The 27,863-nt window shown below is 37.9% G+C and overlaps 1 protein-coding gene across 1 annotated transcript; it reads left to right on the top strand.

Moving 5' to 3' along the window:
* Positions 1 to 937: 937 nt before the first annotated feature.
* Smp_176870 (cd63 antigen-like) lies at positions 938 to 17,561 on the top strand (the record flags this gene model as incomplete). The annotated part of the gene is made up of 8 exons (XM_018791281.1): positions 938 to 997; positions 1,039 to 1,227; positions 1,263 to 1,433; positions 1,467 to 1,568; positions 11,939 to 12,127; positions 12,337 to 12,432; positions 12,485 to 12,586; positions 17,397 to 17,561. The coding sequence occupies 8 exons, from the start codon at positions 938 to 940 to the stop codon at positions 17,559 to 17,561; spliced, it is 1,074 nt and encodes a 357-aa protein (XP_018645496.1).
* Positions 17,562 to 27,863: the final 10,302 nt, after the last annotated feature.

Raw genomic sequence — 27,863 nt, 5'->3', positions numbered from 1 at the left:
GTTGACAGACATCAATCTATAATGTGTTACTTGCGGAAATGTAGTCAAAATCCGAATACCTGTGGCATCTTCAACTGCCTCGTAGTTCATACATGCTGTCTTAGTTTCTCGAATTAAACTTTTGGGTTTCCGAAACAATTTTCCCCTTGCTTCGAATTGTTCATCATAACAATCAACCGATGACAAATTTCAGTTGCCAAATGGTCTCCAAAATTATACTTTGCGGTCAGTTCCTGTATTTCAATTATAAAGTCTTCAGCTTTCCGATCATTCTGTCTCATCATTTTACGGAACTTTAATCTCTCTCCCTCCCTGTATTTAAATATATCACAACGCACTAAACAGTAATTCCTCGTGATATACATATGACAACAAAATTGGTTTCTCTGTAAAATCCAGGTTATAAGCTTCTTTGCCGATCAATAAGTTGTGGTTTTGCCATTTACAATATCTTTTCCAGTCACGCACCAGATTTCGAACAGCTTATTTCGGTCCTCCAAGTCGTCTACTTTTGAATTTATATCCAACTGTCCAAGCTTGAATCCATCGCGATGTCAGCATGATAATTAAGAGTATTGGAATCTATGTGCTAACTAAGAAGTCTGGAAATAGTACAATTTAGGGCAGGTAGAACAAGGTAACCACAAAGCAAACGTATTATGTTTGATGGTCGTAATAAACGCCCAATCAAGTACAAAGGAATCATCAGTTAGTACATATTACACGAATATCTACAGATCGACAGACATCAAACAGTAGCCATACTAAAATTTCTTATCAAAAATAATTCAGTTCAGTGAGAGCGTTCAAGTATTGTTCATGTGAATCTACTTTTCTACCAGAGTCTTGTTAAGCTACGCCATTAATATTTTGAAGATCAAGGACGACCCTGAAGATATATAAACTTCATAAGCTGTTTCTGTGTAAACTTTCAAATATGGCCTGCGGTTATAAGTGTCTGAAGATTCTTTTAGTGATATTCAATATCCTAATTTTCGTAAGTTAGATAACATATGATGAAAACGTTTTTCTTGAAAGGCATGTGGAATTGCTTTAATAGTGATCGGAAGTCTCTCTCGAATTGCTATTAATAATTATTCTTCTGGAATCGACTCAAATATCAAAAATCTCGTCATCTTCGTGATATCACTCGGGTGCTTCCTATTTTTGCTTGGATTTTTCGGATTTTGTGGGCTATCTACCGAAAATACTTGTTGTCTAATCGTGGTAAATTCATATATTCACTAATTTTAAAAATCAAGTACACAGTTCTGCTTTCAGTCATGGTTGCAGCTGAAATAGCAGCAGGAATAGCGGCAGTTGCACTAAAGAAAGATGTGAAAACTCAATTCCTATCTTCGGTTAAGAGCTCCGTTTCTGAATATGACAATAATCCTGACTTAAAGATATTCCTAGACAAGATACAACAAGAGGTATGCCACAATTAACTGTTTTTTACTTTTTAGTTTCAATGTTGCGGCTCTGAATCATCAAACGACTACACATCGGTTGGACAAACCATCCCTGATTCATGTAAAAATCCAACAACCAAGGTTATTTACTCAAATGTAAGTTGAAAAGTATTTTGTTCTGCCTTCAAAGTATCCTCTTAAGCTTTATCTTTTTACAAAAGTCCGTGAGATCTGATGTTAGATCAAGATAAAATGTCCTATCATTCTAATAAGTCTCTTGTATTAGCTATTTCAAGGATGTTTAGACCCACAAAATGTGTTGAAATAATAACGAACACCGGAGGAGAGAAAATTACAATCATTGGTCCATGAGTGGAGGCTATTACATAAACCGTCAAAATCAGACTGTTTTTGAGTGTTTTTATAAGCCTTAAATCAAGATAAAATATTTTTCAAAATGCCTATCAACAGTAAGTTTTAAAGTACTACTGTCTTCAGCCAACGTGACTACTAAGGACTTACTGTTTCCTGAATTAATGAACCTGTTCTTCTGTTCGCTTCCTTCAGTGGTACGAACAAGATGAGAGATCTGTCGACTTATGCACTTCAAGAATCAAATAATTCAAGCTTCGACTAAATCTGGTAGTTTATATTCATGCATTCAGACGTTGGACCTAATATCGTCCATTAACTTGATCAGCATTGCACACTGACTTTGTCTGGTAGAGCAATGTGAGTGCTAATAGTTGTGGAGATCGAATTTTTAAGTGAACCACATCTGACCACATCCTTACTATTAGGCCTTGTTTCTTGAATGGGCCTTCAATGAATAATAAGGATTGTGTAGTAGATACAATTTTCAGTACGACGACAGATATGTTTGGTCGTTATGTATGTGGCTTTACTCATGCTTTCATTTTTCACAGTCATGCACAGATGATCTTGACCAGTAATTTTTGTATTTGATTGAAAAGCATAGCTGAATATTCAAACTGATGACCAACATTTCCAACCAATCCTGAATATCACACATTATCTCCGTTCATTTCTAAGACAAAGACCATGTGCCTAAGATACCAATTATCCAATGTTAAAAAGTTTGGACTTGTAACAGCATAAATAGGGCAATTATTTCCTGCAACTTATTCTCTATTTTAGTTAAATGTGTTAATGTTATTTTGAATTTCAGGGTTGTTTAAACAAAGTAATCTTCTTCTTAGAAAAATATATCGTTGCCGTCTCAGCAACGACATTTGCAGTTGCAATCCTTCAATTATCGTGTGTCGTTTTCTCTGTCTGTGTTATCCGAGCTACCAAATCTGGTGATTCCTACTATGATTAGAATGATCAAATGTGTAAACACTGTATCTGATTTTTCAAAATCTCTTAAATTGATAAAATTATATTTCTTCTTCCTCATATTTTTATTTTATTGTCATTTATTAAACAAAGAATGGAGTCCTGTATTTTATTCAAAAAACGTTAAAAACAAATATGAATAACTAAGGGTTACTGGACTTAAGATTATGATATTGATCGAAAATATAAAATATAAATGATATTTTTGAGACTTCTCTTTTCATTCATCTGTCTTAGTCATCAAAAATGAAATTTACTGAAACGCTGCTTCTAACCGAATGTGGAGTTGTGTCAGTGAAGTGTATAGACACTTCACATTCTACTACTTCTGTAACTTCACATTTGATGAACTACAAATATAGATTCGATAGGTTCGAACTAATTCTAAATAGAACAACTTATTGTCAAGTACTTTTAAGATAATGTCAATAGTATTGATAATTTTATCGGTTAAAACTTTGATCATTTTAAAGACTTAGAACTCAATCAAACACCTAAGTATTAGGACTGAAACACTAGGATATAATAAATAAACAGGTTTAGATAAAATGAAAGCGAATCATAGCCCGTTAGTTTAAGACCACTTTGTATGCTTTAAGCAATGAATCTAAGCCTAAATGTTGGACCTCTGTGCATGAAGCCAAATATCTTGTGTTTAATCCTCAATGGAAGAACACTGCTAAGGAATCACATATCTGGATGAAACAGATACCGAGTGCTTACTGACTTTCAATAGTTATTTAAATGGAATCAATCTGCAATGAAAACGATAAAATAATCCTAGTTTTTGATCCGAGTGATATCTTTTTATTTCTTAGCACTAGAAGAAATTGGTGGGTTCCTTTTAACAATGGGGATGGCCGAACTTCGTTGCTTCTCACCAGGTCCCATTTGATTTTCTCTGGAAGTTATACACTAGTAAGTAAATGATGATCTTTTAGCATTGGTGTCTGTGAAAACTATTGAATAATGAGGTTTTACATCCAGATCTTGATTCACTTAACTTAGGTAATAATAACCATTATATATAAATAAATAATATATTTGTAATACCCAAATGAGTTGAAAAATTAAATTTTCTGACGTTTCCTAACTCAGTGTAAGCCACTACTTCAGAGAATAACTTACCATTATACTACGCTTATGAAGATTTAGGCTATTAATCAGAGTCCAGTGAGGCGATGTCAACTGAATGCGCTCAATAAGAAGCGTTAGGCTCATACTTTGTGTTCATTTACACCTTTCAGAAAGTATCAACCATAAGCATCCAAACTTATACTAACTATTGCTATTACAAATATATGGGTTCTAACTTATAATAAAAACTCTAAGTAAATAAATATTGTGTTTGTAATATCCCAATGAGTAGGAAAATTAGATTTTCTGAAGTTACGTGACTCAGTGTAAGCCACTTCTTCAGAGAATAAATAACCAAATTCACATTAATGCAAGTTTAAATAGTACAACGGAACAACATGAATATTAGGTGCGATCAATCAAAAAACAGGTCTGAATAATTCAATGTCATGTCATTTCGGTCAAGGTGATTCATATGCGACATGTATGTAAATTTGTGTGTGTGTGCACTTTTAATGTGTGACCTTTATAATAACAAAGGATAGAGTTTAATTTGTAATGTAATGGTGTGAATTGTAAATAATATCAGACCAGATGACTAGTTAGATATTCCAAGTAGGATGTATGGTAAGGCCTTCCGTTCTATTGAGAGCAGTAGGATTAAGCATTATATGGAACGCTTCAGCTACTCTTCTTTCTTTGTGATTGGAAAAACCTTTCTGTAGTATTTTGATGTTTTTTAAATCAATTTGATGATTGTTGAAAATGGCGTGAACTGCTATTGCCGATTTAATTTGAAGTCTATCCAGTTCTACAGGATTATTAGGAGGTTTCTTTGTGTACCTAATATGTTCTTTGGCGCCAGTCATGATTTCGCGAGATGACTCTCCCATATAGTAGGCATCACAATCGACACAACCTAATTTGTAGACGCAGTTCTGTGTAGACATGAGTGGAATTTTTTCTTTTAATCGAAGTAAAGTATTTCGAAGTGTGTTCGTTGTTTTGTAATATACTTTGATTCTGTGTTGTTTTAAGATCCTTTGGAGTTCTTCAATTGTGCCATGACGGTATGGTAAACTGCAGTACCAATCCATGTCATTTTATTAGAATTATTATTACGTACTGAACTGTCTTGTTTTAATATACTTCTAATAATCTTCATAGGAAAATTATTAAACTGTAAGATGCTAATTACATTCTTTTGTTCTTTTTGTTTGTCCTCTTCTGAGGTGATGATTTTGTTGGCTCTTCTAAAAAGATTTAAGGCTAACGAGATTTTTGCACTGAAAGGATGTGCTGAATGGAAGTCAATATAACGATTCGAGTGTGTGGGCTTTCGGTAGATGGGTAGACTTAGAACTCTATTTACATTTCTTTTCACTAAGCCATCTTAGAAAGGTAGCCCACCATGTTCATTTTCATTCTCATTCGTGAATTTGATGTGAGATGAAAGTGTATTTATCCGTTTTGAAAACAATCTTAGATGACTCTTCTTTATCACTACAGATGTATCATCTATATATCTAAGCCAAGTTCGTGGTTTAAGGTTCTCATAATTAAACTGATGCTTAAAGAGTATCCGTCATTCTCAAGTAAACCACTAATGAATTCTAAGCATTTATCAAAAGGAATACTAGTGTATAAAGAGACGACATCAAAGCTTACCATGACTTCATTCTTCTCGATAATTAATTCCGATAATTTTGATTGAAAGTCATATGTATCTTTAATCATATTATGTAAGTTAAACTGTAGTGGCTTTAATATGCTGCTTAGATATTTCGATAAAGCGTATGTCGGTGTGTTGGTTAAGTCTACTATCGGTCTTAGAGGGATATCTGGTTTATGAATGTTAGGTAAGCTATAAAACCGTTAAGTATTACATGATTTGGGATACAGAACAATTAGGCTATTTGTAAGCTAGTCATCAATGATAATATGATAATTATCACTGTATATTCAATTTACACAACTTGCACTCTTGATAAATTTTAAGAAAGCAAGAACAACTAAAGATGTTTAGAACTCAATAAATCCATTTTACAGATGTAATTATCATCAGGCGATTTGGATCATTGAATTGGTGTGACTTCTCGTTTTTCAACTACCTACTGATGTTTACACTACTATATTGCTTGATTAAATTGTCATTCATTACAAAACAATGAAACAAATTCATTGACCTAAACTACCATTCAATTCAGAAGTACATAAATCTTGTGAAGGCTCTTTACTCGAACACTACCAGTCGAGTGAGAGCTTATGGCGAACTGTCATCTGGTTTTACAACCTCAAGTGGTGTCCGACAAGGCTGTCCATTATCCCCATTTCTGTTCAACTTCATTATAGACCTGTTGCTGGAAATAACACACTCGTCGACTGAATTTTCAGGAATTGATCTCCTACCAGGGGGTCCACTAATCGACTCAGAATACCCAGATGACATAGTTCCGTTTGGTGAAGACGCTGACAAAATGCAGAGTCTTCTGTTGGAACTCAGTAATAATGCCAGGATGTTTGGGATGCGTTTCTCCCCATCCAAATGTAAATTGTTACTCCAGGACTGGCCTGCGTCAACACCCGAACTAAGGATAGGGAGTGAAGTAGTCGAACGCGTCGACAACTTCACTTATCTTGGAAGTCTGATCAGCCCTAATGGGTTGGTGTCTGACGAAATCTCTGCACGGATTCAAAAAGCTCGTTTGGCTTTTGCCAACTTACGTCACCTATGGCGAAGACGAGATATCCGTCTATCAATTAAGGGACGAGTATACTGCGCATCAGTTCGCTCTGTTCTACTTTACGGCTGTGAAACATGGCCATTAAGAGTAGAAGATACTCGTAGGTTACTAGTATTTGACCACAGATGTCTTAGAAATATTGCTCGCATCTGCTGGGATAACCGGGTAAGTAATAGTGAGGTTAGACGCAGGGTATTAGGGAACGATGGTAAATCAGTTGATGAGGTCATGAATCTTCATCGACTGAGATGGTTGGGCCATGTGTTACGTATGCCTGAACACCGATTACCACGACGCGCTATGATGACTAGTATTGGGGATGGTTGGAAGAGAGTTAGGGGCGGCCAAACCAAAACGTGGCATCAGTGCTTGAAGTCACTAACTTCTAGTCTGAGCCATGTTGGCAGATACAGACTACCTGGTTGGAGTCAGCGTGACTACCGTAACCAATGGTTGGAGACTCTGTGTGGCATGGCTCAGAATCTATCACAATGGCGTAGGTGTATACACCCTTTATCTTCTCTTAAACCTTAAGATTAAAATTGCTTTATAACGTTCTTCCTTCCTATACTATATCCTTATATACAACCTATCCTTCGTATACTACCACCACTAAATTAATTACTTCTATGAATCCGGTGTTGATCTTGTTGTGCTAACGAGGTATGGCAACTTGAACCGATGCATAAATGTGCCTGGTCCTTCGCTGTAGCTGACTGACTGAGTGGACCGTTCAATCTTTCACCAAACATTTGATTTACTTAACTCTGTAATCAATTAATAATTTCATAATTCCATGACATCGTCTTAAAAGATGTATTTCCCTTGAATTTGGGAATTTTATTCTTCTTCACTATAGTAAATGAAGAAAATGTATTAAAGAATGAACATTGCTCATTCATATGTCAACATTTCTTGACATTATAATAAGAATGAATTATACTTCATCATATTAATGAGATGGCCAGAGACTATTATGAATAACTATGATTATATTATGGTTAACCTCATGGTATACTAATTGCATTCTGAAAATAGAAAAAGAAAATAGAATAACGAAACTACATAACTCAGTGAAATACAATGAGTGAATACAATGAGTGTGAATGAACTTGTATAGACGTGTCTCTACATTGTTTATCACTTCTTTTGTTTGTTTCTTTGTTTTCTTTACTTCCTCTTCTTCTTCTTGTTCTGGAATTCCTCTGTTTTAGACAACAAAACAATCACTAATTGGTAACACAATGGTTCTAACCAGTGATTAGAAAACCGAAATTCTTCATCTTATCTATTCTATACCATCTATAATGTGTCAAGGTTATAAATCTAATGAATCAATGATATAAAAGCACTAACATAATGGTAGTAGACTAAAGTATGATATAACCTTTCATATTATAAATGATCATAAAGAAAAAAAGTAGATATGGTCCATTTCATTGAATAGACCTGAGGAATTACTTGCATATCATAATGTGTAGCAAACGATCAGACGTATGTCAATACAGATGTTTGAAGACATTTCTAATTGTCTCTAATTCATTAAATTTAGTAAGTTATCCATAAGTAGATTAATTTTTTCTTTTTTGTAAATATAATTAAAAGTTAAATTCACGTGGTATTGTTTGTTTGAATCTCCTCATTGATGTTTATGACTACAATTGATTGAATAAGGCGATGGCGTTTGAAGCAAAAGGTACTGGATTCGAGTCTCAGAGTGAATATCAACTCTGAGGTGCAGGCACATCTAGCTGATGTGTCCCACATAAGACAAAACGCGTGTCCTGAATTCCACTGCTAGCCACTATCCATCACTTACTTACGCCTGTTACCCCTCGTGGAAGAGCATAGGCCGCTCACCAGCATTCTCCATCCAATTCTGTACTGAGCCATCCTTTCCAGTTCTTCCAGTTGTTATTCGTCCTTTTCATATCTGCTTCTATTTCCCGGCGTAATGTGTTCTTTGGTCTTGCTCTTTTCCGCTTCCCTTCCGGATTCCAATTAACGGATTGCCTTGCAATGCACATTTGTGATTTCCTTAATGTATGTCCAGATTTTTTACAACTTGAATCATCCACCAATCGAAATACGACTTGTTTAATCTTAACACTGTGCCAAATCAATGACGTTCAACTGGTATGAATAGTTTAAAGTCCTTACTCGTTCTTTGCTCGCCTGACCCTTCCAATTGAGTCCAGAACACCAATTGCAGCTTCTGCTATGAGAATCATTTATTTCAAGCATACTCTGTTTATATACCAGACAGAAAGATCGCATCACTCTATAAAATAGAAAATAATATTTGTACAAGATCAAGCTAAATGTGGCTGTAAATGTGGGATACGATAATCGATAAACTGAATATAATCTAGGGACAATAAATTGTATAGTATTAATCCATAGGTCAAAATGAAGCTTATAATGAGATGAATATAAATATACACAATCTAGTTACTCAATAGTTAAACAATTAGAATATATATAGTATAATAGTTCATTATTAGGTCCTGGGAGTTACCTGTACATACGTCTTCACTAGGATATGACAGTACCCATCTATTGTTTGATATCAACATTTGATTTTTTCTACTTTTCTTATCAATGAATTATAAAGTGTCTCACAATTTTAAAATAATAAATAACAAATAAGTAATAAATAATGTTATAGTTTTAAAACTTAGTATTGGTAAGCGCATAGCATTGGATGACGTTCATTGTAATGCCCTCTTTCTATATTTTGAAGGAGGCTTTGATGATCCTTGGTCCATGAGATTCCCATCCTATAAATGCATTTTGTGCTTGTTTGGACAGCATCAATGCCACACCTTGTGTATGTGGAGCATTTTCTTCTTCATGACCGGAGTATAACAGAAGTTCCCCTGAAGATAATCGTTGTTGTCCAACCTGTGTCCAATGTGTTTCACTGATTCCAAGTACCTCCAGGTCGTATTTTCTCATTTCTACAGTATTTGGAGGACTCTCCCGGTCTCCCACATTGTCCGAACATTCTATGTACCTATAAAAATTGTTGCTCTGGTTGTTAGAAAGTGCATCGGCCTCATGACTTCCGAAGGAACTCGGCTTTCATCATGAGACGTCATATTTATTCCTTCTACTCCCAGGGCAGATTTCAAATGGTTTAAATAACTTTTTCTGGTTAGCGTTTTTTTAGCGAGTTGGTTTTCTACGGGATGGGATCTGAGCAAAGGTGAGAATTACAGAGGCATCAGTTTGCTATCAGTACCAGGAAAAGTTTTCAACAGAGTACTGCTGAATCGGATGAAAGACGCAGTAGACGCCGAACTTAGGGACCAACAAGCTGGATTCCGTAGGGATAGGTCGTGCACAGACCAGATTGCGACACTACGGATCATCGTAGAACAATCAGTTGAGTGGAACTCATCACCATACGTCAACTTCATTGACTATGAGAAGGCGTTTGACAGTGTGGACAGGAGAACATTATGGAAACTTCTTCGACATTATGGAGTTCCTGAAAAGATAGTCAACATTATCCAAAACTCATACGATGGACTACAGTGCAAAGTCTTGCATGGAGGACAGCTGACAGATGCATATCCAGTAGGGACCGGAGTCAGACAAGGCTGTCTACTCTCCTTCTTCCTCTTCCTTCTGTTGATTGACTGGATTATGAAGACTTCGACATCTATAGGAAGCCCGGAATACGATGGAAATCTCAGAATCAATTAGATGATTTGGACTTCGCAGATGACCTAGACCTCTCCTCTCATACACACGAACAAATGCATATGAAGACAGCAAATGTAGCAGCAGCCTCTGCATCGATAGGCCTCTACGTTCACAAAGGAAAATGCAAGATTCTCAAATACAACACGGAGAACACCAAGCCAATCACACTTGATGGCGAAACTCTGGAAGAATTGGAAACATTCAAGTACCTCGGAAGCATCGTTGATAAACAAGCAGGATCTGATGTAGATGTAAAGTCGAGGATTGGCAAAGCAAGGGCAGCATTTCTACAATTGAAGAACATATGGAACCCAAAACAACTGTCAACTAATTTCAGAGTCAGAATCTTCAATACGAACGTCAAGACGGTCAGTACTACTGTACGGAGCTAAAACATGGAGAACTACTACGACCATCATCAGGAAGGTACTAGCATTTATAAAGAGTTGTTTACGCAAAATACTTAATATTCACAGGCCAGATAATATCAGCAACAGCGTCTTATGGGAGAGGACAAACAAACTTCCAGGTAAGGAGGAAATTATGAAAAGACGTTGGAAGTGGATCGGACATACATTAAGGAAATCACCAATGTGCGTTACAAGGCAATCCGTTAATTGGAATCCGGAAGGGAAGCGGAAAAGAGCAAGACCAAAGAACACATTACGCCGGGAAATAGAAGCAGATATGAAAAGGATGAGTAACAACTGGGAGAACTGGAAAGGATGGCTCAGTACAGAATTGGATGGAGAATGCTGGTGAGCGGCCTATGCTCTTCCACGAGGGGTAACAGGCGTAGGTAAGTAAGTAAGTCTATGTCGTCCAATTATATCTTCATATTCAGTGTTGTCCATTCCAACCTTAGCATTTGGATCTCCCATCAGGATGGTGAGGTCCTTTCTTGAGCACTTCGCTATGATTTATTGCAGCCTCGAGTAGAACTGATCCTTATCGTCGTCGTTACTATCATTGGTAAGTGCATAACATTGGATAACATTCATTATGATGCACTCCTTCTTCGTTTTGAATGGTGCTTTGGTTATCCTGGATCAATGAGATTCCCATCCCACAAGTGCATTTCGTGCTTCACTGGACAGCATTAGAGCAACTCCCTGAGAGTGTGGAGCGTTTTCCCCTTCGTGACCGGAGTACAGCAGCATCTCTCCTGTATCTAGCCTTTGTTGTCCAGCTTGTGTTCAATGAGTTTCACTGATTCCGAGTACTGAGAATTCGAATCTCCTCATTTCCATTGCTATTTGACTGGTCTTCCCTGTCTCCCACATTGTCCGGACGTTCCATGTACCTATAAAGAGTGTTGCTCTAAATGTTAGAAAGTGCATCGGCCTCATGACGTTCGTTAAATCTCAGCTTTCATCATAAGGCGTCATGATTATTCCTTCAACTCCCAGGGTAGAGTATAGATGGTTTGAATATTATTTTCTGGTTAGCGTTTTTTTTAACGAGTTAGTTTTTCTACAGGATGGGGTCACAAACCCCATGCCCAACCCTCCTCCTTTACCCGGGCTTGTGACCGGCAGTATTTCTAGAAAAGCACTATCCATCTTTGCTTATAATTCAAAGTTTATTGTTATCATGAATGCTTTGATTACTGTTTATTTCTTTGTTGTATTTTAGGTATTCGGTATATGTTTAATTGTGATGGGCAGTTATGTACATCTATTTCTTAGTACATTCTTACGTAATTTACCAGTTCATATGTTATCATTAACATTTATTATGATGGCACTTGGATGTCTTCTATTTTCACTTGGTAGTATTGGCATATTATTTGTTTTAACTGGACGTCGAAAAATTAATGCAATTGTAAGGTATAATTTGTTCTCGTGAACTAATACTGATTCTCTTATTGATATATATATTACTATAGTATACAGTACTGTTGATAGTAGCTGCTTCAATAGGTATTGTTGTCATTGTAACGACATGCATGTTACGTCAAAAGGTAATTGTTTTAATCAAGTGAATGTTGTTTGTTTTACTTTTGCTTAACACGTTCTATATTCAATATTTAGATGGGTATGATGTTTCGAAATATTATCAAAGATTCTATTAAGCATTATATGAGAAAAAATAGTTATGCAGCATTTGTGAACACAATACAATTACAGGTAAATTAGTGTTGCCAAAAAAGATACTCCTTTGTCATTGATGTGCTTTAAGCATAAATGTTGTGGTGCAGATTCAGTCATGGATTACACTGTCAGTAATCTTCCAGTACCAGTTTCATGTTATCCTGACAAAGGCACAACACCGCATAATGAAGTAAGTGATGATCAACAGTTTTGTAATTTACATGACAATTTGTATGTTTACAGGGAATACTTCCTTGTAAAACGCTGATTAGCGTTTTTCATATTACTTCAGAAATAAAATGAATATCTGTATGCAAAAATGTACAGACAAATATTTATTGTTTCATAATTTATGAAACACGATAGTAGCCACTGTAAAATTCATTTAGTTTAAACTGACCGCATGAACTCTTAGATGCTCAGTGATTCATTTAAACAAATAATTATGTTGGCGTAAGGCTATAGTAGGAAGGAATCAGTCTATCATTTTTTTGCAAAGATGAAAACACTTACTGGTACTTGTGAAATACAAATAATCATAACAAAGTATATGTCAGCCATATGTGGAAACATGATTCTGTTTGTCCTTGTACTTGTTGAGATATCCTAATTACTACAATTATGCAGAAGTATTAGTTTAATGTTTTTGAAGATAGTGCATTACAGTTTTGATTATTCTGCATTGCATTTACACTAAAATGGAACTCGTCATTTCACATAGGTCGTGGAGAGAATCTATCTGAATCCCTAACTCAAATTAAAAAGTAGATAGAGAGATCTATTTATGTTTCGTTCTCATGCGAAATATAAACTTCGTGCTCCTACTGCTGATTTAATATGTAAATTTTCCAAATCTACAGGATTATTAGGTGGTTTTGTGTAACTTACGTGTTCGTTGGCACGAGTCAATATCTCACAGGAAGACTCTTCAATGCTGAAAGCATCACAATCGACATAATCTAATCTGTAGACACAACTATGTGCTGATATTAACGGGATCTTATATTTTATCTTAAAAAAAATCGTTTCTTGGAGTGTTGGTTGCTTTATAAAGAGATTTAATTTTGCTCGTTTTCAATATCTGTTGTAGTTTTTCTGTCTAACCTTGACGCTAAGGTAAAATCACAGTACCCACCAAAAATGTTTTACTAGGATTGTCATTTGAAGTATGATAGTTATATTCAAATATGTTTTCAATAATATTCTTGGGAAAACTAATAAATCGAGAATGTTGATACTAGAAATATTATGCATTTTTACTTACTTACTAACTTACGCCTGTTACTCCAAGGGGAGCGAAGGCCGCCCTCCAGCATTCTCCAACCCACTCTGTCCTGGGCCTTCCTTTCTAGTTCTATCCAACTATTGTTCATTCTTCCCATGTCTGTCTCCATTTCTCGACGTAATGTGTTCTTTGATCTTCCTCTTTTCCTGTGGCCTTCAGGATTCCATGTAAGGGCTTGTCTTGTGACGCAATCGAGTGACTTCCTCAATATGTGTCCTGTCCACTCCCAGCGCTTCTTCCTGATTTCTTCCTCCATTGGATGGAATATGGTATGTTCTCTCCCACAGTAGAATGTAGCTGATAATGTCCGGCCAATGGATCGGGAATATTTTGCGTAGACAACGGTTAATAAACACTTGTATCTTCTGGATAATGGCTTTCGTAGTTCTCCACGTCTCTGCCCCATACAGTAGAATTGTCTTGAAATTCGTATTGAAAATTCTGATTCTGTTGTTGGTTGGCAGTTGTTTAGAGTCCCAGATGTTCTTTAGTCGTAAATATGCTGCTTTTGAATTGTCGATCCACGTCTTCACATCTGCTTCAGATCCACCGTGTTCATCGATGATGCTGCCCAGATATGTAAAGGTTTCCTCATCCTCCAAAGCTTCTCCGTCAAGTGTGATTCGATTGATGCACATTGTGTTGTATCGGAGAGCCTTGCCTTTTCCTTTGTTTATATTGAGACCTACTGCTGCTGAGGCTGCTGCTACATTGGTCGTCTTCTCCTGCATATGTTGTTGCGTGTGTGATAGAAGAGCCAGATCATCTGCCAAGCCTAAGTCGTCTAGCTGCATCCTAGCTGTCCACTGCATCCCGTGCTTCCCTTCGGATGTTGACGTCTTCATGATCCAGTCGATCACCAAGAGAAAGAGAAAGGGTGAGAGTAAGCAACCTTGCCTGACACCGGTCTTTACCTCAAATGAGTCAGTGAACTGTCCTCCATGAACGAATTAGCAGTTTAATCCATCATAGGAGTTCCTTTTGATATTGGCTATCTTCTCAGGTATGCCGTAGTGTCGAAGAAGCCTTCATATTGTTGTCCTGCCCACGCTGTCAAATGCTTTCTCGTAGTCAATGAAGTTGATGAAGTGCGATGAATTTCACTCTACGGAGTCCTTCATTCTGTTTAACAATACCCTGTTGAAGACTTTTCCTGGTATTGAGAGAAGGGTGATACTTCTGTAGTTATCACACTTGCTGAAATCGCCTTTCTTTGGCACCTTGATAGGAAGTCCTCCTTTCCAGTCTTTTGTACTTTTTCTTCACCCCAAATCTTACTGAAGACAATGTGGTGTATCTTTGCAGTTGCTGCTACATTTGATTTCAGTGTCTCTGTTGGGATGTTGTCTAGTCCTACTGCTGTGCCGCTCCTGATTTGTCTGGTGGTCTTGCTGATCTCTTCATTTGTTGGTGGGTGGGTCAACATCGATTGTGATGTCCGTGGGTGCTGCTTCGATGTTGGGTGGTATCAGTAAAGCTAGTCAATTCAAGAGTTCTTTCGAGTGTTCTGCCCACCAGTTTCGTTGTTCTTCAATGTTGGTGATTACTTTGCCTTCCTTGCTTTTCACTGATCTTTCTGGTTTACGGTAATTTCCAGCAAGTTTCATGGTTGCATCATACAGTTGTCTCATGTTTCCTTCTGTTGCAGTCTTCTCCGCTGTCATTGCTAAATCTTCCGCATATTTACGTTTGCCGGTTCTGATACTCCTCTTCACTTGCTTGTTCACTTCTGTGTATTCGGCTTGTGCCTTGGTTTTTCTCCTCTTGTTCGGCTGATATTGATTGCTGCCTTCTTGTTCCTCCTTTCTTTGATCTTATCCAGTGTATCAACAGTGATCCATTCCTTGTGTTGGTGATTTTTGTTGCCCCGTACCTCCTGACATATTGAAGTGTTTGCCTCCTTGATCCCTTTCCAGTTGCTCTCTATAGTAGTTCCCTCTCCACTGAGTAGATCATGAAAGGCCTGGAACATATTGCTGAGGGCTATCGAGAATTCTCTGAGTCTCTCAATATCTCGAAGAGAGACCTATTAAACTTCTGTGATGATGTCCACCCCAGTGTCCAATGCGTCTTAAGTTTTATTTTTATCTTGGCCACCAGCAAGTGATGATCTGATGCTATATCAGCTCCTCTATTTGTTCTCACATCCTACATCATTCTTCTGAACTTTTTGTCGATGCAGATATGGTCAACTTGTTTCTGCGTAGTGTCGTCCAGTGATGTCCATGTGGCTTTTTGAATGAATTTGTGTGGGAATATAATGCGGCCTGTGACCAGTTTATTGAAGGCATATAGGTTTGCGAATCTCTCACCATTTTCTTTCCTTTCTCCCAGTCAGTCCATCTCGCTTCATGGTGTCTTCGTATCTAGTGTTGTCCGATCCAACCTTGTCATTTAAATCTCCCATCAAATGGTCAGGTCCTTTGTTGGGCATTTGTCGACAATCGACTGCAGCCTATCATAGAATTTATCTTTAACGTCTTCATCGTAGTCGTTGGTAGGCGCATAGCATTGGATGACGTTCATCGTAATGCCCTCTTTCTTTGTTTCGAAGGAGGCTTAGACGATACTTGGTCCATGAAATTCTCATCAAATAAGTGCATTTTGTGCTTGTTCGGACAGCATCAGTACTACTCCTTGCGTATAAGGAGCATTTTCCTCTTCATGGACAAAGTATAACAGAAGCACCCCTGAAAATAGTCGTTGTTGTCCAACCTATGTTTCACTGATCCCAAGCACCCCCAGGTTGTATTTACTCATTTCTGCAGCGATTCGGAAGACTCTCCCGGTTTCCCACATTGTAGGACGTTTCATGTACCTATAAAAATGTGGTAATGGTCGTAAGAAGGTGCATCGGCCTCATGACTACCGAAGGAACTCGGCTGTCTTCACGAGGCGTCATAATAACTCCTTCAACTCCCAGGGCGGATTTTAAATAGTTTGAATTATTTTTTCTGGTTAGCGTTTTTTTAGCGAGTTGGCTTTCTACGGGATGGGGTGGCTAACCCCATGCCAAACCCTTCCCCTTTGTCCGGGTATTGGAACGGTAGTAGTATCATGGGAGCTACAGGCTGCTTCTGCACTGTAACCTCTATGCTGTTTACACTTGTGTTGAATTTATTTTGGTTGTTTATTTTATCTGAAGAAGTGACTGACATTTAGTCACAATACGTCAGGAATACGATCTTCTGCTCATTAGGATATCACAAATAGTATACTTATTATCAACTTTCTACCCAATTCTCAGTTTACATGAGAGTATCAAATCCAATCTTGGAATCAGACTATTATAAGTAGATCAAGATGGATTTCATTTCAACTTGATAAACTCGTACAACTTGAACTGGTGACGTGAAAACCGAAAGTTATGGTAGGATAAGAACTGAAACTTGAAATGAATAGATGCATGGAATGAAGATGAGCACTTCTGTCGAATGAATTATTTGACTATCAAAACCTGAAACACCTCTTCCTAACAGACACATTTAATGACATATAAGTTTACATGCATGAACATGAATAGATATCTGACTACAATTACCCCTTCCTAACAATAATACTTTGTCAAAACACGTACTCAATTATTGTTGCAAATGTATTGGAAGGCATGAACCTGTTGGAATTGTCTCCTTAAAACTGTTCATTCGATTTGTTGTAATTTATGTACTCATTGTACGTATGTATGTAATTTTGACAATTTCTTTCCTTTCCTCAGGGTTGTGCAGAAATACTTAACGCAATTGTCCAACGCTATTTAACTTACATTATTTCATTACTGTCGGCTGTTTTACCAATGGAAATAGCTTCAATGGTTTGTGGTATACTTATGTTAAACAAAGTGAAATCTATCCCATGGAAAACAAGATTTGCTCATTGTTAATAGTTTCAATAATATCAATTAATTGATCATTTGATTATTATACTACTGAAATGACACTTGTAGTAAATTGTTTTCTATGAAACCAACAATCAAAATGTGACATTGTTTGTGCATCTTCAGTGTCACTTTGGAACACCTCCAATTGATTTTGTCCACAATTTACTATATTCTTCACAGACTGGTATTCATTAGAACTCTTTCTAGGAAAATTGTTAAACAGTCAGTTTTTTCTCATAAATTTGAAATTCTCTATGATTTGCATGCACTATAACTGATCAGATGGTGTTATTATGTGGTGTTTGAATGAACCAATGATTCCTTTATATTGAGGACTGTTTTGAGTTTGAATTCCAAATACAGTACATTCGTTGGTGCTCATCGAATACTTCTTGAATAAATTGCGTTGTTTCTGGGATTACTAGTTTATACAATAATTCAAATACTCTTAATTACAACATATCATCATTCTATCTGATACAACAATCGAAGATATTTAGATTATGTCATGCACTTTCTTATGTATTATCACTTCGATTCATCTTGGGCTATTTTGTCAAGGATTTTCTGTATGGTAATAGTAAATAGAAAATGTTTATCATTCCCGTCCTTAGATAAAATATGCCGAAAGTATGGATACACTACATAACTTCACTTAGTTTTGGATTTTTGGAAGCGACTCATTAGAAATCATGAAATTTAATTGATAAATACAAATATAAGGGTTGAGTAACTTTGACTAAAGAATTGTCTTACGTTCTACTTATCAAAACTCTCTTCATATTGGCACAATGAACAACTGACTGAATGACAAAAGCATTATTTAAAATACCGATCAGAATGCATTTATGACTACTTCCACAGTTTTGTGTACACTAACATTCCATAACCCAAAATGAGACTATCTGCTTCCTAGTGATCTATGGAAACTCATAATGAATATCATTTACTTACACACATAAGTTTTTACTAACTAGTTTCATATCAAATAGTTGTGGAGGCCTCGATCTGACTCCATTTAGATCATATGGATGGTTGAGTGTCAAAATATACATCCTGTCTATCCTCGTAAGTAATATATGACTTAATCCGCGTTTATGAATAACGAAATGAAATAAGGGTTGTTAAGTGAATAATTAATAAGGTCAAATAAATAAATGATAAGCAGTTCAGAACTCCAAGTTAGTAACGAGCAACCAATTATGAAAATACAGATACACGTCCATTTCCGAAACCTAAAAATGTGAAAGGATAGAAATACATGTTTAGATAATTGTTTGTATGATAAAATAGGACTTTTGTCACCTTGTATTTTTCATCCTTTAATCCTATGACGAGTTTGAGCTCCACAATTTCCAAATAGTTTAAAATACACATCAGTCATTCCATAATCAGTTACAGTTCAAAAATACTGAAGCAGCATCAGACGATATTCATTTGACGATTCCTTCTCATATGGACTGTGTGAGGATGTGATCAGGATAATAAAACGAACACCAACTATACGTTTTTAAGAATCAATAAAATCAGCCTAATTATCGAATAACTGTAAAAGTGCTTGTTGTAAGGAGTCGCTTAGCATGATATTTTCAACGATCATTTCACCGCAATCAAATGAAAAACGTAGTTTCATATTTTGCTAATAATCACCATGTTGTGAACAATAAAAATATTGAATTAGCTCAACGTTTGAACACGCAATTAGTAAAAAGATTGTGACTTGGTGGACATTTGTAAACACATCCATTTACTCGTCCTGATAGCGCTCAATCAAATATATATTGTGAAATAAAGTTCGACATGTTTGAAATGACGAACATGATAGATCCGATGAAGCAAACGATTTGATGAAAATAGATCACCGATGGAGCAACATGATGAGCACTGACCATCGAGTAAATGATTTAATACGCTGCATTCAACAGATCGCAATAAAATTTGAACAAAGCTTTTGAAAGGTTGTACCATGATATTTCAGTGATTCAATGTCATTCACGTACTTACTTACTTACTTACGCCTGTTACCGTCGTTGAGGAGTATAGGCCACCCACCGGTATTCTCCATTCAACCCTGTCCTGGGCAATCCTTTCCGGTTCTTTCCAGTTAACATTCATCGTTTTCATATCTGCTTCATTCATGGTTGGACCCTTTCGCCATGTGTTCACTTCTTTTGTCTATTTTTTCCTTCTAACTAAATATTATTCTTAAGACTACATGGTTTGTGATAAGCTTTGCTGATTGAACGCTATACTCGGATCCTGAGCTACTGTCGGTAACCCGAATCTAGAACTACACAACGACTCGTTTTATTTTCACTATGCATTTACGATTAATATATATCGATTATCCTTTGCGCTTGATTGAAATTTTCATAGAATCACTCCAAACTTTGACTGCACAAACATTTATTCTAATGTCAAATCTTACCGCAATAATAAGTTAATTACTTATTAGTGGATTTTGTTTTATTTTATTTATATTACTCAATTGGCGATACATACATAGTCGTTTATTCTTGTTGTATGTTCTTAAACACGTTTATTAAACTATTCACGTATTTCGCGTTTCCTTTATTTCTATTTCTTTCGTTACTTCCTTCTCTTCTTTAAAATCACTTCAATATTCCTCTCAATCACACGGGACCTGATTTAAATTATTATTATTATATTATTACTATTTTATTCTAATTTTCTTTCCTTTCCCAAATATGTCAAACATAATGCTAACATCACCGAAACGTATGTATTAATGCATTTTCGAAGAAACCCGAAGTGGTTTCTTCACAACACTAATGTACCCATAAGATATTTGTGAATAACAATAATATAAGCGATAATAATAACACCCAAATGTTCACTGTGAGGATCTTCAAGGACAGATTTTTGCAATGAATGAGGAATGACAACACGATCATTCAGACTTGGATTATCATCGGGAGTAGCGGATAACTCATCGCTCTCTGAAAAATAGACAGGAAATCTACGTTTCAGATAAGCATTCCAATTTTCTCGTACTGCATTGAGTATACATCCAAAGTGTCGACCAGTTTCTCCTATGACGTCTTGAGGTACCACCGGTAAAGTTTGCACTGACAAACAGTTTGAGGCGTTGACAGGTTTACCTTGTAATGGCTGTCCAGATAAGTAGTAGTCGTAGTAGTAGTGAACCTATTTCCGTAAGATTTATTGCAGATAATGCATTTTCAGTGGATGAAGATTGACCTAAGAGGATCTGAAGACAAGCAACTTTCAAACCAACTCTCGAGAACACCTTACAACCATGAACTCGATGATGCGTCAGTAGTATGCACAGGATGTACTGTGTGAGAATTCGTTCGAAGAATAGCATCACTTCTAAGAAACCTTGGTATACTTCGTAGGCATTACTCTTGTTCCGCACCCCATTTAAAGGATTCGGATGCAAAGATTTGAAATAAAAAATATTCTCGATAATGGAAATTAGGAATGAAACGGGAAAAGAATTTATGGGCATCAGATAGTGAACGTATTTCCGTAAAATTTCTTGCAGATGATGCATGTTCAGTGGATGAAGATTTATCTAGGGTGATCTGAAAACAAGCCAATTTCAAACCAACCCTCGAGAATAACTTACAACTATGAACTCGATTAAGAATATCTTAGGCCCCTAGTCTCGTGCTAGTTTGCTGCGACAAACGCGAGTTCGGTGTTTACCTACAACCAACACATATAATGGTGGTCTTGATATCAGACATCAAGAGGATGATGGTAGGTGTACCCCATACTAAAACTGGATCAGTTCAACTATACATTTCGCACACATACCATTCAATTTCTCATTTACTGATTCTCGAAGAACACAAAAATAATTACTCACCCTTTGGGGGAGACTGAACCACCTTGTACTTGAAGTTCGGTAGGCCGAGTCCTCATCCTTCCACCTCAGATTTCAAACGTTTACGCGAATCATCTCTATTATCTTTAAAGACCGATGAAGATGTGTCCACCTCTACCCTATCCATATTTTTCAAACCCAGTATTGACGGTTCTGTTTTACCATTTAATGACACACGAGGCATGTATGAAGGATTATCATGATGAAGTGCACATGGGTTATGTGAGTGAAATTTACGACAGGATAAGCACTTACCAAACCTGTACTCACCTCTTTAATGTGCTCCAAAATTCTTTTTCCAGTCAATTCGCATATTTCCACGAAAATGGAAATCATTATTAAAGAAATGCGAGCTTGAGCGAAACTGAGAACTTAGTTCATCACGACAACCAGGAAAATTATTGTAAAATTTTCACTGACTAAAAATCGTGCCCATTCACCATGTAATGGTAGACGACTCTCCAAGTTATATATCTCTGTAAGTCCTCGACATTGATGCTGACCTCGTAAGTTTTGTTGGACACACCTAGCTGTAGGTGCTTCGTCGTGCAACCGCACCAGATCTCGAATGAGTATGCTGCTCTACGTGTCCCTTACAACTGTTAGCCAACATAGCCCACACTCTTCTCAAAATAACGATAGCTTCCAGAATGTTTTGGTTTTGCCATCTTCAATATTCTTTTCTAGTCATGCGCCAGATTTCGAACCGCCCAATTCGATCTTCCAAGTCATTCAAACTTGAGTTTATATCCAACCTTCAAGTTTCAATCCATCGCGATGCCAGTATGATAATCAGGAGTATTCAAATGGTTCAAATGGTTGAGGACGGAATAGAAGAAGCTTTCGCTTAACGGGCTTCCGTGTCTGGTAGCAGTGGATCACCAATACCTCCAGGAAAGAACCTAGGTATATGAACGATAATAGAGGAAAAAAAGAATTTGGTAAATCATAATAACATGTTATCCTTAGTCCTTAAGAATAAGTCAAGTTTCCTCTTAAAGGACTCCTGGGAGGTCACTTGGATTAGCTCAGTCGGCAGCGAATTCCAGCACTTGACAACTCTAACGGGGTAGAAGTTGTGTCTGCAGTCTGTTCTGCTATGTAGGGTCTCCAATTTCTGGGTGTTACCTCTCAGGTTAGTGTTATGACTAAGCTTAAGAAGATGTTTAAGGGGATAACCAGAAGTATTAAGGATACTATAAGTCATAAGAAGATCACCTCTAAGACGCCTGTACTCTAACGGGTAAAGGGTAAGTGATTTGAGGCACTCTTCATAAGGTTTGAATTTGAGTCCCCGAACTGATTTCGTGGCTCGACGTTGGATACGTTCCAGAGTGCCCTTATCCTTTTGGAGGGAGGGAGGAAATACTATGTTTCCGTATTCTAAGTGGGGACGAATAAAACTGTTGAAGATTATATGGAAGGTTCGACCGTCAAACTGGCCAAAAATGCGCTTCAATGTTACCAGTGCAAGGTTTGCTTGAGAGGCGTTTTTGTCACAGTTCGCATACGATTTCAGGTCGTAGGGTACCAACACTCCTAAATCTTTTTCAACTTGGGAAACTTCTAGAGGGGAGTTACCTAAGTTATAACTATAGTCTGCAACATGTCTCAGATGGACTACCTTGCACCTTGAAGTGTTGAAGGTAAGTCCGTTGTCGTCTGCTCAACTTTGAAGTCGGGTCAGATCCTCCTGAAGAACTAGTATATCATTATGATTACGTATCTCTCTCCAAAGTTTCACATCATCAACAAAAAGCAATAAGTCAGATGAAACTTGTTGAGGAAGATCGTTAATATAAATCAGGAAGAGAAGAGGTCCTAGAATTGAGCCCTGGGGGACCCCACTAGGACATTCCATAGCTTGAGAGAAAGTGAAGTTAACCCTGACCTTAAAGTGTCGGTTTTCTAAATATGAAGAGAGCCAATCAATCAAAGGGGGTTTTATACCCAATCGTCCAAGCTTCTTGATAAGACATGCGTGGTTGACCCTATCAAAAGCTTTTGAGAAGTCCAGGTAGATGATGTCAACCTTCCCCTTGCGATCAAGGATGGTTGTCCATCTATCCACCGCAGTCAGCAGGTTGGTCATACAAGAATGACCTTTTCTGAAACCATGCTGTTGAGGCGAGAAGAACTTTGAGGATGATAAGTATTCTAGTATACCGTCGTATACTAGGGATTCCATAATTTTGGAAGGTATGGAGAGAAGGGCCACTGGTCGGTAGCTTGAGGGTTCACTGCGTCGACCTCCTTTGAAAATTGGTGTGATGTGGGCCAGCTTCCATATTTCCGGTAGTTTGCCTCTGTTTAGCGAGTGTGCAAACATCACGCTAAGTGGTGTCGCCAGGATTGAGGCTGCTTCCCTCAATACAGCGGAATGAACCATATCCGGACCGGGAGAAGTGTCTTTTCTTAGGTTCTGCAGTTTACGGAGCACCAGGTCAGCACTCACGTCCACTTCGGAAAGTCCTGTAGAGGTGCAGGTGAAGCTTTCATCAGTATGGTTGATGTGGGTCAGCTGGAATGTCCGGGAGTATTGTTCAGCCAAAAGGTTAGCGGCATCACTGTCGTTATTGGTCGGGCCATTAGGACCAAGCAGTTGGGAAACTCCAGTTTTGCCTTGTCGAAGAGAAGCTGCGTAACGGAATAAGCTCTTCGGATTGGAGACAAATTTATCGATAAGCTTGGTCTGAAACTGAAGCCTGTCTTCTCTTATTGTCTTTGTGCATATGTTCTTTATATGTTTGTATTGCCTGTACGCGCCGTTATCAGTTCGCTTATATTCAGCCCAACAGTGCCTTTTGCGGCTTAGCAAACGACGGGTGCGGTTCTTGATGATTGGGGGTTGCTTGTAGCTCTTTGGGACCATTTTAGGAACTGAATGCTCAGTAGCACATAAGATCGTGTGCAGTAAAAAATCCCAATGAGCATCCACTTCAATTTGAGGGTGAACATCCCAATCCACCTGTTGTAGATAGTCCTGTAAAGCTAACACATTCAACCGTTTGAAGTTTCAGCGCTTGTTGCTAGTAGGATATCGTAGCTCCGTTTTGCTGACAAAGCTGAATGATAAGACGGCGTGATCACTTTTCCCCAGGGGAGCCAGGATTGAGAGGTCGTCAACTAGGAATTCTTCATTTGTGAATACCCAGTCTATGCGCGACGGCGTCTGACTGTTTCTCCAACGAGCTGCCGACTTCACATTTTCGAATAATCCCAGGTCGCCGATAAGGTTGAAGAACAGAGCTTCAGCAGAGTTGGCACCACCAATGTATGTATGTTCCATGAAGTTGATTCTAGGGAGATTGAAGTCCCCTAGAATCAGGATATGAGAGTGTGGAGATAGGACCATAAAACCTATTTTGTAAATAATTTTTCATAGTTTTTGCATGTATTTTGTATATTTTCATACTCTGTACTTTTTAGCATTAAACAACTGTACTTGTTGTTTAAGTGTATTACTTTGAACACTTGCAATTTGACTTCCCTCCGTTTTTGAGTACAATATATCGCGGCACTGTTACTGCTCCTCATTAAATACACTCTAATTCACATCTGCATCGTTCTGCCATGTCTGCAAATATGTTAAATGAAATATTCATTGCATATCATCTATATTTATAGACAATTGTGACATTCTTATTGAATTCTACGCTTGGTAAATTTACTGGATCCATATCGTCCATATTGGGATTACTAATCTTTTATAATTGTGGATTATCTGGACCAAACTCAGCCAAACACGCAATAGCCTGAAGACTTAAGTGACGTCCCTTATTTTTTATTTGTGTGTAATTAACTTATTAACTGTTAATTGTTACATAAACTTTAGACATAATATTTTTGTTGCTAATTTTTGGTTATCATACATTTTGGTCCACCACAATTATTTGGTGAGCCCTAGTATTTTATTATCTCGCATTTATCCCATTGTTATATTGTTTATTCGCTCATTGTACGACCCTCTAGCTGATTTTTCAACTTAATGTACTCTCCACCTAAGCTTAGTGATATGGACCCTGTTCCAGTAACCACTCTTAGTTCATCATCTAATCTTACTGACAGTATATTTAGTCCAGTCAATGCCATTTCTGAATTTAAGCTTCCACCATATGGAGTAAATAATCCTAGAATCTGGTTTGCTCAAATCGAAGCCTTATTCCAGTCCAGGGGCGTACGTTCCAGAGCATCAAAGTACGCTTATGTAGTGGGCTCACTCCCGATCGAAATTGCAGCCGAAGTTGGAGACCTTATCGACCAGGTTCCGGAAACCGAGCCATATGATACAATAAAAGCGGCTTTAATTCAGCGAACAACAGTCTCAGATGAGACAAGATTGCAACAACTTTTGAATGCATGTGATCTGGGTGACAAAAGACCTTCTCAGCTACTCCGACACATGAAACAACTTGCGGGCCCTTATAAACTAGACGAAGCCCTCCTCAAACAAATGTGGTTCAACCGATTACCACGCAGTGTCAGACAAATCCTAAGTGCCTTGGGGAAGTCTTCCCCCTTCGATGATTTAGCTGATATGGCGGATAAGGTAATGGAAGTTTGCCATGATAACCACTATATAAATACGATGCAGCCGTATGGAGCAGCTGATGTCGGCTACTTAAACTCTATTCAAAGACAATTATCTCAATTAACGAATCAACTTGAGGCACTACAGACCACTGTAGCAACGGTGCAGGCCAGACAAGTAAGACCCCCATTCAGACAGAGATCACGTTCTAGACCACGATCTCGTTCACCTAAACGAACATCCGAAATTTGTTGGTATCATACTAAATTCGGCACAAAAGCACGGCGTTGTACACGCCCGTGCGCATTCCCCTCACCCAGCACTGATAACCAGGGAAACGGCCCGGCCAGGCAGTAATGGCGGCGCCTGACTCTGGCCACAACTCCAGCCGTCTATTTCATGTTAGGGATCGTATTTCGGGCTCAGATTTTCTAATCGATACTGGAGCCGAAATAAGCATACTCCCACTTCATCTATCCCGACGACGGCACTCCCAACACGCTAAATTATCGTCAGTGGCAGCAAACAATTCTATTATTAAAACGTATGGTGGGCAATCACTCATCTTAGACATCGGTCTCCGTAGACGTTTCACATGGATTTTCATCGTCGCAGAAGTTAAACAACCCATCCTTGGAGTCGATTTTCTTAATAACTACAATCTCCTTGTCGACATGAGAAAAAAGAAACTTATCGACGTGAACACAAGTCTACAGGTCAACGGAACAATCACCTGCAATTATGAAACTTATGGTGTCCGATTGCTTAGACCTGATAGTAAAACTTTTACCAATCTTCTATTGAAGTATGAATGTATAACGAAAGCCGATTATCAAACTGAAAACTCCACACACCATGTTCAACATACTATCACCACCACTGGTCCACCTATCTGCGCCAAGGCGAGGAGACTACCACCCAATAAGTTGCAGTCCGCCAAAAGAGAATTAGAACATATGATGCAACTAGGGATAATCCGACAGTCTAATAGCCCTTGGGCCTCGCCACTGCACATGGTTCCCGAAAAAGATCAAGATTGGCGCCCTTGTGGAGATTATAGACGTTTGAATAATCAGACAGTTCCAGACAGATACCCTATTCCTCATCTACATGATTTTTCACTAAACCTGCACGGTAAACTGATCTTTTCAAAACTAGACTTAGTTAGAGCTTATCATCAGATCCCAGTGGCACCTGAGGATATTGAAAAAACAGCCGTAATCACACCTTTTGGGTTGTTCGAATTCCAGAGGATGCCATTTGGGCTTAAGAATGCTGCGCAAACATTCCAACGATTTATGGACGAAGTCACGCGAGGTTTAGATTTCGTATTTGTTTACATCGATGACGTCCTAATTGCCAGCTCCTCACTTGAAGAGCATGTCCAACATCTGCAGATTCTCTTTGAACGATTCAAGAAATATGGCGTAGTTATCAACCCTACTAAATGCATATTCGGTACGTCTGCCTTAGAATTCTTAGGACACTATATTGGTGCACAAGGTATTAAACCTCTACCAAAGAGAGTTGAAGCCATCATCAACTATCCTGAACCTACTTCGGTTAAGTCATTACGTCGCTTCCTGGGTGCATTCAATTTTTACCGACGATTTTTACCTAACTGTGCCGACGTTCTACAACCGTTAACTGACTTACTAAAAAACGATAAATCAGGTAGCAAAAAGGAAAAGAACCAACTATTCAAGTTACCTTCCGATGCCAAAACGGCATTTGAAAAAGCCAAATCTTTGATTGCTGACGCCACCATGCTGCAACATCTAAATACTGACCCCAAAACTCATCTGATCCTCTGTACGGACGCATCACAAAAAGCCGTAGGGGCAGTATTACAACAACGAGTAAACAATACGATTACACCCATTGCTTTCTTCTCTAAAAG

The sequence above is a fragment of the Schistosoma mansoni genome (genome assembly GCF_000237925.1).
Source record: "Schistosoma mansoni, WGS project CABG00000000 data, chromosome 3 unplaced supercontig 0105, strain Puerto Rico, whole genome shotgun sequence".
Lineage (NCBI taxonomy): Eukaryota > Metazoa > Platyhelminthes > Trematoda > Strigeidida > Schistosomatidae > Schistosoma > Schistosoma mansoni.
The sequence above is the reverse complement of the archived record's forward strand: the minus strand, read 5'-3'. Positions and strand labels throughout refer to the sequence as shown.